This window comes from Phlebotomus papatasi, chromosome 2 (assembly GCF_024763615.1).
Source record: "Phlebotomus papatasi isolate M1 chromosome 2, Ppap_2.1, whole genome shotgun sequence".
In the NCBI taxonomy this organism is placed as follows: Eukaryota; Metazoa; Arthropoda; class Insecta; order Diptera; family Psychodidae; genus Phlebotomus; species Phlebotomus papatasi.
The window spans coordinates 59,763,094-59,776,894 of record NC_077223.1 but is presented as its reverse complement, the minus strand read 5'-3'; the positions used below and the strand labels follow the sequence as shown (position 1 = coordinate 59,776,894).

The following is a 13,801-nucleotide window of genomic DNA, read 5'->3' as shown; positions in this document are numbered from 1 at the left end:
ATTCCAAAATATAGACATAAAGTTATCTAGTGTTTGATGGCTATTATGGCTTCTGTACACCAGAGAAATTTATGTCCATATTGAGGAGTTTTCCCCACATAGACGTAGGAAATTTGCTTCAATATAGACATAGATTTTTCTAGTGTATAGAGGCCATTACAGATTTTGAGAAATTTATGTCATAATTTAGTATTTTGACGCACTTATCCTAAGCATGTGTAAGTCATTTCTTTCAAAATGCTCCATTTTGACGCAATGTCTGACAATGTGTAGGGGCCTTAAGAGACACGCAATAATTTTACATGTATGCAACCTGTCTAAGAAAAGATTGTCAATTTTTTTGCTTAACCTTGCAATCTCTCATCATTTTGTGTTGTTTGGAAACTTGACATACAAACGTCCCTGCGTTCGCTCTTGCTAACACCAGCAGAAACGAGAAGAGTTGTGATGAGAGGGTGGAAAAGCTTGAGAATATAATAACAGCATAAGTCACGTTGCAAATGTAATTTTGTTCCCCTTTCATCCTCTCTTCCACGACTTTTTGTCTGTTCTCGCGCGCACTTTGCACATGAAATTTTATCATGGACGATACGAGAAAATTATACATAGCACCCATGACATATAAATAGAATTTTTCCTTTAACATCGTGGATGAATACAGCCCCGTGAAGAATAACAAAAGCCCATCGTTTTTCACTTTAAAGCAAGCACACGTTGGATGTTTGAGATGAAAGAGGCACAATGACTTTTTCTTCCGACTTTGGCTTTTATTTCATCTGTCGCTCTCGAAAAGCAAATTTGATAAAGCACGTGCTTAAGGACACGCGCAAATTGCTGAAGATCTCAGCAAAAAAAATGACAGAATTTGCCCAGAATGTGTTAGAATGTGGCATGGAGATGTTGGCTTTTAGGTCAAAAGAGAGGTGAAAATAAATTTAGAATTTTTTTGCAGTATCCACCAAATTTGTGACACTTTCCCATTGAGTGGCACTTTTGGTGGCTTCTACAACCTTTTTTCATCGCCTTTTGACACGTTTTGGCCACAATGGCTTTTTCTTTGGCACTCTAGAAGAGACCCCTAAACAAGATGAACTCTGAACTTTCTCAGCAAGTTCGTATTATTTTTATTAACTTTTCAATCAAAATTCCTACACTCTGTAAAATTTGCTCGAAGGGACAGATTTAATTTTTTAATTGCGCCCACATTATTAATTAACATTGTTTATAGAATCTCAATCATGAGCATTTCCAGAAATAGCGATAGGTAAAAATTAATTGGAGCTATTTACGCCATTGAATATTTATTCATTTTATGTTAAATGTTTTTTCCATTTTTTTTTAATTCGCTACAAATGCTGAAACACCTGAAACGTATTTCATAGGCAATTAAATGATATTCCCATCACTAAATAAAAACTCTACTCGAATGTTCGAAATGTAATAATAATAAACAATTAAAATAAATGGCTTCGTTGAATTTTGCTATGATAAAAAATAAATAAAATATTAATAAAATAAAATCAAAATATGCTTTTTGTAATTTAATTGTACGAACTGTAAAGTGAGACCACTAGTAAATTATGATTTTTAAACAACGAAAATTTTGGGTATAATTTAATGATCAGTTTAATTTTTTTATGAGATTAAACCTGATTTTAAATATGAAATGAAAATGGATTAGACATTTTTGTTCAGTAATCTAGCAGACTGGTCAATGAGAAAATCAATTTTGGTCAAAAGAAACCTTAAAAGTGATAGATCAAAATCTCTTCAAACCAAACTAACATAACAATTTATTCTTTTTTTAATTTTACTGACTACCTTTAACAAAATACTGCTCAAGCTATTACAGCCAAATCATGGAATTAAAAGTTTTCCTGGAAAATTGCGTTTTGCTTGTTGTTCGTTTATGCGTTTCTTCATCTGTATATTGCCGGTTTAAATTAAATACAGTTAGAGATAGATTTTCAAGCTTCGATGACCCCTTCTACCAGTCTATCAAAGCATTTTTCTCAGGATATGGGGTAGTACAGAATTAAATCAGTGCATATCAGATGAAATTTTTAATAATCTTTCATATAATTTCTAAAGCTATGCAATATGTTTCTAGATGGGGTCAAATTTTCCAATATATTTTCTCACAATTCCCTAACCACGCCAAACCCAAAGACGTCGGTAAAAATCTCCTTCCCATTCAGACCAACATTAAGAAAACTAATTGATTTTAAAACTCCGAAATGCATATAAAACAGTTTATGATTGACCAAGAACTTATTCCAACATTAAAATGTTCATCATCTTTTTATTGTATTATGTCAACAGTTTTGTAAAATGTTATGGATCCATTGTACAAATTCTGAGAAGAATTAAAGTAAAACTTTACAGTACTCTATTTATTCCTAATGAAATTCTTGCAATGTCATAGATTTTCTTATAAAATTTAGGTCATACAATTGGTCCCTTCAAAATATATATATTTTACTGAAAATTCAATAAAAAGTTAATAGGCATCTCAATGCAAATGGCAATTACAAAAAGTTTTACAAACACTCGAAGAAATTTATAACTTTTAGTAAGTCCGTTCTTAAAGGTTCTCATTTTGAGATTTTGATTAAAATAAAAAATAAAAAAATTGAATTTTAATTTCTTTATTGTTGAAATTATTCATCTCACAAAATGACTATATTATTCATAAAAATGTTCAAGGAAATTAATAGAAGAGTTTCGAATATGGAGAAACTTCTCAAGGAACATAAAAATATTTAATTGTTTGAAGGACTGTCGGGTTTACGTATATATCAAGGACTGTCTGGTGAGCCATTGAATTCCAAGTAATTTTAAAAATAAAGACACTTTGAGAAAGATTAAAAAAAAAAGAGTATTTTTATTCTTAAATTTTTTAATTATTATCAAAACAAATGGTCAGTAAAAATTATATAATTGATCTATAAAAAACCAAAAATGGAACTAATGTGTTCAATTAATATTTAGGATGCTAGCAGGTATAATAAAAACTTTTTGTTGTCCCTTTCCCAAAATTTCCCTGACAAATTCGCTGCTTTTAAAGTTCTAAATTGATATTGTTTTGCTTACTAAATTAAACTTTTAGCTGGTCATTTGTATGGCGTCCTAATTAATAAACTAATTTACCTGATTGTGCAATAAACATGTTTACTTGTTACCTAAATTATAAAATTTACATCATGCGATAAAAGTTTAATTTATTAACAATAATGCCAATTCAATAAATTTTAATATTTATATAATTAAATGAACAATAATAATGATATATAATTATATACTTTATTTTATTTGTTTTAATTCGCACTATTTAATTTCCATCCCCATAATCTAGTTTACTATTTTAATTAACAATTTAAGCTTTGCTGACTATTGCTAAAAGTCAGTATATGAAAAGCGACAATAATAAACGATCTCTGAAAATGAAAATAAAGTTAGAATTAAATTGAAACTTCAATTAAATTTTGGAAAATGATGGGAATTATTCTGAAAATAAAACAAAACTTTTAACGAATAAATTTAAAAGAGTTAAGTCTGGAATTTGTAGACGAAAATTAAAGCTTTACGGATGTTCAAATTCATGAATATATAAAATATAACTCTACAATTAAAAATATATATAAATGTTTTAGGTCTGAAAGTTTTTTTTTATCTTTCAGTTTGATATTAATTCGAGGGGCAGTCTGCTAAAAATGTTGCACAATATTTTGCACTATTAATATGTATTCTATTCTGAAATATGTTTATTTATGACAAACGCTTCATTTATGCGAAATATTTCAGTGTGAGCAAATCTAAAGACAAAAAATACATAAATCTTGTTACTTTATTTTTTGAAAAATTGAAATTTTAAATTCTTTATTGTATATCGGCTTTCTCTTTAACTTTTACGAAGCATTTAGAACAAATAAAGAGGTATAATAAGATTTAGGAGTTTGTATCCTTGAACATTTCCCACGAGCTTAGGAAATTTTCAACAACTTTGTCTAAAAGTTTACTGAAGAAGGGTGTGTATCATGAGAGTCAAATGGATTATAAATGTAAGGAATAGTTAGATATATTAGGTAAAATAATGTATAATAAGTATTAAATTAATGTTAAGGGAACTCTTCTATTTCTCTTCATTTACTCAAAGGAATGTTCCCCAGAGAGATTATTAATGTGGATAGAGAGTCAGAGAGCATGAGAATACGAGCATATAGCCATATTTTACAATGTGAAATTTCAACATTTTGTGTCCACATGGAAAATGAGTGAGAAAATCCCTCGTCTCTAATCCATACAAACAGTACTACAATGAAAATTGTGGATAAATCATACACCAATATATGATCTTTGCAGTCTGGAATCTCATTTTGAACATTATTAATTTGTCCCTAAACCCTCATTTTCCACTCATAGAATCCATACACTCAAATAGTTCAGAACAATCCTCCAGTATGCTCAAACGCAGGATTCCATCATACACCATCCCATGATAACTGCAACCATAAGTCCTCTATAAATCGTCCCACAGCATGGAGATTAACGAGGAAAGCAGGAAATAGTTTAGCAAAGGGAAATTGATAAAATTCCTCTACATTAAATGCCACTAAAGAATATCCCACACTCCAAAATCCTCCTCAAACTATCTGCTTAAATGGAATTGCATGATAATGATATTCATTGGTAAAAGAAACCATTTCTATATATAGTCATCAGAGGCTACCATCGGATCATTTTCTGCAATTTCCCACCATCAACAATTCCATTATCTCTGGGCTCTAACAATGACCTGACATACAGATTACGACAGATTAGATTAGACTTATTTTAACCATTCTATCAGATTTATTTTTTTCTACCATAGCGTGGTGAAAATCTGCAATAAATCAGTGGATAATTGTTCATGAAGTGTATTTCCGTAAAAGAGTAATTCCGCATAAAAGCGAAAGGAAATGGCCTCTAAGGGTCGATGTATCTGGCTAATAAACGGAATGAAACCCAATGGAGGTAGTACAAAAATTCTCACACATATCAAATGGTTTTCCACCCTTTCGGATCTCAGGGGAATAACCTTTTGAAATAGAGAAATGAAAACATTTTGATTGAAATTTGTTGAATTCTTCTTACAATACTCTAAAAAATTCAAGTTATCTGTACCAATCAAGGTGCATAGACTATCATTCTTTACAAAGGTTTTGAGCTCAAAATCTTATATTATTTTTCATTTTACAATATAAAAGAAATCAAGGCTTCAAAGTTTTACCATTGATAGCCTTTAGGAACCTCGTTAAAAGTCTAAAGTTTCGAGGAATATTGAAAGAAATATATTGAATTTAGTGCTATCATTTTAAAATATTGCCCTTATTCAAAACAAGAATCCTTCTATCTTTTTTGAGATTTTGAAGAGTTTTACCTTCAGAAGTTGGCCGAAGAGCAAAATTTCACTAGATGCGGGTCTTAAAAACGTTATTTAAACTTAACTGAAATTACTTGAAGTAGCCCTGAGTTCTAATCATACCTTAATGTTACTTTATTAATACCAAAAATAATTATGCCGGGATTTGCAGAATGCTCGAACTCACAACAAGAATTAAGTTTTTCAATGATTCCTGATTGTGTAATGATTTATTACCGATTAAATTAATTCACAAATCAGAAATGAATACTGAACTAAAAATATGGCAAAAAGTGTGCATTTTAGAATATTTTGAGATTAGTATCAAAACCTACCCAAAAAGAAAACCACATAATCGAGGAAAATAAATCAATTACGTTTATTTAACAAATTCAATAACGATTTTGACTGAAGTAACTGGGATAAAATAATTTCAAAGGTGTCCAAAAAATCCAAATTCGACCAAATCAATTGAAAAATGAGCCAAGCAAAGTAATTTAAACTTTGATCTTCAATAATTTAAAATGGCTAAATTTCCGATCATAAATATGTATGGACGAAATACTCGCCTTGGTTACCTCCAAAGCATATCCGAAAATAATTGAAAAAGTTTGAGCCAATTTTGAGAAAAAGAAACTGAAAAAAACGTGGTTTTGGCGCGATTCTTTAAAAACGTGTACATCCAAAATTAACTGAGATTGTAAAGAATCTCAGCTAATTGAAAGCGCATTGAATTGCATATTTGTTTTTAGAAATTGCCCACTGGAACTTCAATTGATTTCTCGACATGACATATCGCATTATTCGCGAATTAAATAGATGACATTCAAATGAGTTGAATACTATTCAATTCACAAACGAGTAATTTGCAGGGAATAATTAGATTCTGTTTGTTTTAAACTAACGAACATTGCGGCAGAAATTCTCTTCATTTGCTACCGAAATGGTCACCAGAAATATAAAATGGGGATTTTTTTTTTGGAAATTTAACATGCAGAAAAAAGGTATCGATTTTGAAGAGACTTACGGTTTCTTTGTTAGCTTGGGATTTGGCCAGCACCGCTTCCAGCCATTCCCATTGTCTCTGTGATTCATGACTCTCTGCAGCTGAGAGTGCTCTTGTCTGACCACCGGTGTCCATGGCTGGTACAGCAGAGTAGTATCCATTGTTGGAGCCATGGTAGTAATTTCTGTGGTGATAGTAGTAATTGGTGTGTTCAGATGAATCCGTTGGGTTGCTCGGTCTCTGCCTGATGGCCGCTGAATGGCTCGGTGTTAGCTTTGTGTGTTCTTGTCGCATGAAATTAGTATTGAGCACTATTATCCTGAGACGACTTTTCGTTTGCTCAATGGTGTAGTATCCGCCTGGAAATGGGAATAGCTTTTGAGTAGCCGCACTGTCAAACATACCACAAGGGTATATAACATTTGCATTCCTCTTAAGAGGTTCACTTCAGTTTCCTACATAAAAGAGTATTTCCCAGAAGAAAATCTCTCTCAACGTATATAAATCCAGGAGATGGAAAAAGAAACACCAAGGGAACTGATGAAAACGTAATTCATATAACATTTTAATTAAAGCTTCAAGTGATTCCTGTACTATTATAGCAATGTCCTGGATCTTTCCACAAACAAACTTATATATAATCTAGCAGCTTTTATATGTTACAGTTAATATAATTAGACATTGTGGACTTATTTAAGTATGTACAAAGTTTTGTAATTTAAAATATTTACGAATTGTATTAATGGGAATTGAATTAATTACTGAACATTTGAGATTTCTCTTTAATTCTGTATTATAAACTTTAACATACAATCTTAACATTGACCTTCAGTTACTTCGCATTCTCAAAGAATTCTAAACTTATTTATTTTCAATGATTATAGCGATGATCTTTCGAAAATGTTTAAATATGTTTTAAATAATAAGCAAAACATTCTTTTATAATGAAAGAAAAAAGAAACATAATTATTATGTATTTAAATTTAATATTTCTCAGAATAAAGAGGTAAGTTTCCATACCTACACTGAGTGAGAGAAATCCGAAAAATTTAAAATAACATTCCGGAAATGTTTATTTTACCCTAAAATATTGATCCGAAATCGGTGTAAATATTATGCTTTTTTTGTGTATTAGGGATTAAAGTTACCATTTTTCATGTTAATTTTACCCTTAGAAAGGTGTAAAATTAACATTAAAAAATGTTGATATATTTTTACACCTAAACAGTGTTAAAGTTATGAGGAAAATAAGTTAATCGCATATCGCATCTCCATTTTTTCTCAGTGAATGGACAGGACTATTTAAATTGGCACAAGAAACAATCTGTTTTTGTTCTTAAAACAAGTCCACAAAAGAGACGTTGACACATTAACAAAGTTTCTTTAATTCCATATTTAAATAATTATTTTTAAGAATATACTCATATTACTAGCCTTAAAAATAAATTGAAGAGTTATTTTCGTAAAAAATTGTCAATTTGACAGAGTTTCGACGTTTTATATTACAAAGGTGATTTGCTGTAAAGAAGTATTGATGAAATAGAGGCTTTGAAATAGTTAGATGTTAGATGATGTGCGGTTTTCAAAAGAAATTTAATTCAGATTTGTAGGGGAAAGCGCGCTACCTTCGGACGATTTATGCTTCGCACAAATCATTTTTTTTTTCAATGTGTTATAAATTAATTTGGCCCAAAATAATATTATGTTTTAATAGCTAGTCCAATTCCTCAAATTTTCCGGAAAGAGCTATGGGTGAAATCCATAAGGAACATAGAGAAAAAATTGAAATGTCTGAAGCTTGAGTCGTCCGAAGGTAGCGCGCTCTCCCCTGCCTATGTTGGCTTAAAAATTGATTGAAACTGGTTCAAACTGTGCGAAATTGAATGATCAGTCAAGCTGTTTGGCATTTAGTAGAAAGTACAAAAAAATTAATATCGTTTATCGTTTTGATAGGGCTCCACAAGAAAATTTCCAGAAAAAAATATCATCTGAATAGAAATATATCAAAAATCTTAAAGCTATTCTTTAAAGGACATCCTGAATTAGGCCAATACTCTGCAGTTTTTCGTGATTTTTTTTGTTTGAAAAGAAAAGGAAAATACCGAGCATTGTGAAATTTTCGACACTTTCTTTTAAAAATTTACAAAAAAAATAATTACAAAATGGCGGAATAATGAGTAGTTCACTAGAGCGCCTTGTTTCAGAAAACATTGGAAGAATTTCATCCATTATATTACTTTGTATTAAAGATCGCAATTGGAAAAATGTCGACAAAATTTCTTGAATCTAAATTGAGCAGCTCCTAACCACGGTAATATATTTATTTCAAATGAAATTTAATAAAATAATATCTTAAAACCTTTGATGCAGTGCTCCTCTACCGAAGTATAAAGTTAAGTGAAAATTCTTCCAAAGTTCGCTCATAAGAAAAGTATTCTTCCCCGCCCAATGAGATACTTAAGAGCGAAAAATGGGTGAAAATGAAACCTCATAAATCATTCTGATAGTCTTATATAATTCAAATAATGAGAAATGGGATGCTCAATAAAATTTTTCTATGAAATGAGATTTTCTTTAATGGTTCTTTTTTTATTCTCGTCCATTGAGAATGAGACGTTATTCTTAATAACCCCGTCAAAAAAATTGGTTGGGACTTTATTATATTTCTACACAATTATGTGTGCATTTTCTCAATGATTCTCAGCTCTCTCGAGGGTATTGGGGTCAAAGAAGAGGACTTTAATGACCACAATAAATTTTCACAATCACTGTTAAAAAAAAACCCTATGCCAAGGAAAAAAGTTTTTCCACCAATATTTTCATGTTATTTTTCATCATTTCGGGATATCAACAATCAATCACGTTTTTGTTTTTGCTTTTAGATACAGGAATTAATTAACTAAATTGTGATAAATATATAATCATTGAGATACTTATATTGTGTGACATTTAGGAAAATTTAAAGAAAATATCTATCTGATATATGAGCATTTAAACATTCAATTTGGAGAGATGTTGTAGATCATAATGCTAAACACTTGGCTAAACAATTCATTAGAACATGGATTAATTTCAGAGGAGGGATTTAATGGAATTTGAGATGTTATTGTCACAACAATGTAGATTGAAGTAGAATTTTCTTAAAGACGTTTCAGAAATATTCACAAAGTCAGCAAAGGAATAATTGGAGTTGGATTATGACTATGATACAATTTTCCTATTTTCGCCAGTTTCTTATTCGCTTTAAAGTCTTTTTTTAGTTTCAAAATATTATATTATAGCCATTATAGCAGTTGTTGCTCAAAATATGGAAAACCACTAAAAGAGTTTACTGTCGAGACGGTAGAGAAATTGCTTTATATGAGATGTGTCATCTTACCTTTTTCAAAAGTCTGGAGTGCTTCCAGTGGTAACCAATGTCTCCAGAGCTCGCCAAGACGACGGAAATTTCCGCTTTGACCGTCCTCATGACCAAGCACCGGAAACACGAATTGAGACGGAAATGTACGCCCTAGAAGTTCTGTAATGTTGCGCAAGAGATCCAAACGATGTGATTCCAGGGAACGTCTCGTCGAGTGCGACAAACCATCACTGCAATTTGAATAGAAATTGTGGTAAAATTTGCAAATTCTCAACAAGAGAATTTTTGCATAATTCTGGTGCCACCTTCGACAAATCACACCATCACCCTATGCATTCAAAGTATCGCTGAATATGATGCTATCTCGGTAGATGGAGGTACTTTATATGCCACTGATCCGCACTATGAACCTCAAATTGAGCAGAAAATGACAAAATCGGTGTAGAATAAATGGCTTTATTTAGATTATATTTGGGAATACTATAGTGTCTTTGGATCAACGGTTTATGAATTGGAAAATAACTGACAGATGTGTCAGGAATAATAAATAAACATCACTTAATTTCATCGCAAAAGGAGGGCATCAATTACTCTAAGAATACTTTTAGTGTAAGGAGCGAAATAGGAGAGTTATCTATGGATTTATGGCTTCTCCTAAATAACCTCCTAGTTTTCTGAACTCAACGCGCAAGGGCTTAAAGAACAGTTTTTTTGTTTAAGTAATATAAGTGGGTTTGGCTTAAAAAGACTTATACTGTAAATCTTGTTAGTAATACGGGTTTAAGACTGAAAATTTACTCCAATTCTTGAAGGTCTTCGAATCCCAAGTAAGGGGCAATTTAGTGACATTTCAAAACAGAGGAATTTGCTGATAATATGAATTAAGAGAAAATAATGTTACATTTTTTTGGAACATTAAGCTTTTACGAAATACGAATATCTATGTATATAAAAAGCGTAGGATTCATTTTAAAAAAAAATCATTTTTGTAATAAGGAATTGTTACGGCCGTTACGTCTCTGTTGAGCAGAAGAGCTAAAACTAAGAGGAAAAACTAGCCAGAATTCTGTCAGACTCTTCCCTTCCTTTAATAAGAATATTCCTGGAAACTTTGGAGAATTTGTTCTCTCTTCAGACTGACTCTCAGTCAGTGGTTTTCACGGTTTCTAATGGCTGTGTCGCGCCACCGGACTTAAACCAGTAATGATCCCTTGAGTGGCCTACCCCCAAGAGTTCCTCGCGGGAGCTTTAAATCAAGATCAGAGAATCAATTTACTGATCTCATAGACCGGTAAAAAATGTCTCAGAGAATAAATTCCTCAACAGGAATTTACACAAAAAATATTCCTAATAATCCACCCTTGGTTTTAAGGCTCCTTGAAGGATAAATCATTAATTTAAAAAGTAAGGGTAACGAAGACCGTAAAGTTTTGGTGAAGCCAAAATAATTCAACTTTTTTGTTGACTTATTCGTATCGTTTTAAGGATGCAACGACATATGATGAATATCCTGTCGATGGCTGTTCAAAAGTATTCTGATATGAATTAAACCCCATCCTTTGAAGAGTAAAAATCTTAATTTTAAAAATATGCATGTCCCCTATGTTCTGAAATGCTCGAATTTGGAAAAGTCTGTTTCATATATGGAACATTATGCTAGAAATATTCTAATGGTTTTATTGTATAGTTTACTCAAATTTTTTCTATTCAGAATATATGCAAATTTGTTTTTACATCAAACAATCCCACACAAGTATCCACAATTCACCAGACTTTTTTCAAATAAACTGAAAAATTTCATTCAAATATTGAACCATCATGATGAAAACAAAACAAAAAAATGCAATTAAACTTGAAATAATTAGTTTTTTTCCAAGAGTATTGTTAAAAAGCATCACAATACATGTGAAACTTTATGTGAATTTATTTAATGAAAATTTTTTATAGCCTTTTCATCAGTAGCGTGCGGTACAAAACGAGCTTAATTTTAAAAAAGGGATGAAAAAGTATTCCAACTTTACGGAATGTCCATGATTATGCTATAGGGGAAGTGCTTATAATTTTAGACAGTCTGCATATAAGCATCGAAGTTCCAAGTTTGAAGTGTGATATTTTCAATACTAATTGACTTTTTTTGTTACTCTCTTTTCAGAAGGGTTATTTAGAAACTTGGCAGGGGTTTATTGTCTTCGTTTTTACTAAAATTTGTCCTAATACGTTTAAAAATGAATTGATATGTAGAGGTGAATTTGACTCGAATTTTGGACAACTTGGTTATTAATTTGGACAACTTGGTTATTAATTTTTACAACTTGTCTGTAAATTTGGACAGATAATCCGCCTCAACAGGATGCCCATTGTTCTTCATTTTATGAACCAATCTTACCAAGTCCTCTTCCTGTTCATATAAGGGAAACGTAGAATGTCACAGAAGCCCAGAAACTTTCCATATCATTCATTAAAATGAGTTGACTTCGATACTCCAAGTACGTGCGGATTCGCTCATTCCCTGACCTTTCCGGGAGCCTTTCAAGGCATTTCTCGCTACATCTCTTTCGTAGAGATGATGTTCCTTTGTTTCTCCAGGCATTTGTCCAACCTAGTCATCACAAAAGCTAAAACTTCACGAAATTTCGTGAGAAAAACACCTGTCCAAAATAAGAATCATCACCTCACTGGTGAATGTCTTAAAAAATTTCCCATTTTTCACACGAAAAATATAATTCACAAGGCAAATCTCACTTCTGATCAAATGTACAAATCATCAGTAACGTGAATCAACATAATATTCAATGAATATTCAATAATATCACTCAAAAACAGCGAACAAACTTTGTTAGTACTTCACCAAAACTAAATAAGACTGAAGTAAGCCACGAAGTTCTGTCATATTTCTCGTAAGCAATTGCTCACACTGAATTTTCAACAAAGCAATTTCAATTCAAATCATATTCAAAATTTAACGTATTTAGTGTCAAAATCTTCCAAAATGAACAAATATTTAGATAGAATTCATTTTTCATCAAATATTGGAATAAAAATCCATCATTTTAATCAATTTATTTTTAGTGTCCAATGTTATCTTCAAAGTGTCCAAAATAAGAAACTGGACAAAATTATGAGCACTTACCCTACCTTTGATGAAATTTGCTTATTTTGTAAGCACAACGAATCTATTTTACGAAATTTGTTTTAGTTTGTTTGACTCGTTAGAGTATTTCATTTACGGTCTTGTTTTCTATGTATGTTGTGATATCTTGCTGCATTCTGATGGCCAAACAGCTAGTATAGCTAGGCCTTTATTTTTATCATTGACTTAGGCACTCATGGACAAACTCAGGAATTAATATTAAAAATATTAAAGTGTAATCCTGACAATATCCAACGTGCGAAAGGGTTTTTCATCGTTTTCACCCTGGAGGTTGGTCACCAACGCTAAGATGGCAATGGCCGCAAGGTATTATAGGTTGAGCATGAGCAAAATATTATCAATGGTAATGAAAAATAAATACAATACAATACAATATTTTACAAAATTTAAAAATTCAAACCCAGCTTATTTATAGGTTTTCGGATATTTGAGAGATTTTCAAAGAGTCAATTTTCGCTTAATTAATGTTATTGTATAATATTAGATGAGATCATATATTCTGTCAGTAGAAGAGGTAAAAAGTTTGGAGTGGTATATCTCAGCTCCTGATGAACATAATTGGATGAGTGAACTATTGTTGGAAAGCTTGGTTCATTAGCTTTCAGAATCTGGTATATGTAATTGGCTATGGGTAAATCATGGTCATCCAGAACCATTTATGTCGAAGAAGACACTTTTTGCAGTGTCATTTTTGACCATCTACTGCTGGGACCAGGAGTGACCCACAATTCTCGCACTTGGATTGTTCGTTAGAGGAACTCAAAGGGTATAATTTGTGGAAGAAACTTTTTTTTGGACGTCTTACTATTTTTTATTCATCGACTTTTGCAAGAATTTTAACATTTTACACGCAAGGAAAAAATTACAAAAATCCTAAAAGAG

The 13,801-nt window shown here is 31.4% G+C and overlaps 1 protein-coding gene across 8 annotated transcripts in view; it reads right to left on the bottom strand.

The window, feature by feature from the left end:
- LOC129801930 (acid sphingomyelinase-like phosphodiesterase 3b) overlaps positions 1-13,801 on the bottom strand; it is a 176,543-nt gene that overhangs the window by 54,903 nt on the left and 107,839 nt on the right. For all 8 annotated transcript variants that reach the window (XM_055847416.1, XM_055847415.1, XM_055847417.1 and 5 more), the window contains exons 5-6: positions 9,787-9,998; positions 6,429-6,766 (exon numbers count right to left, since the gene is read on the bottom strand). In XM_055847416.1, coding sequence (XP_055703391.1) covers positions 6,429-6,766; positions 9,787-9,998 — 550 coding nt within the window. The remainder of the gene's footprint in view (positions 1-6,428; positions 6,767-9,786; positions 9,999-13,801) is intronic.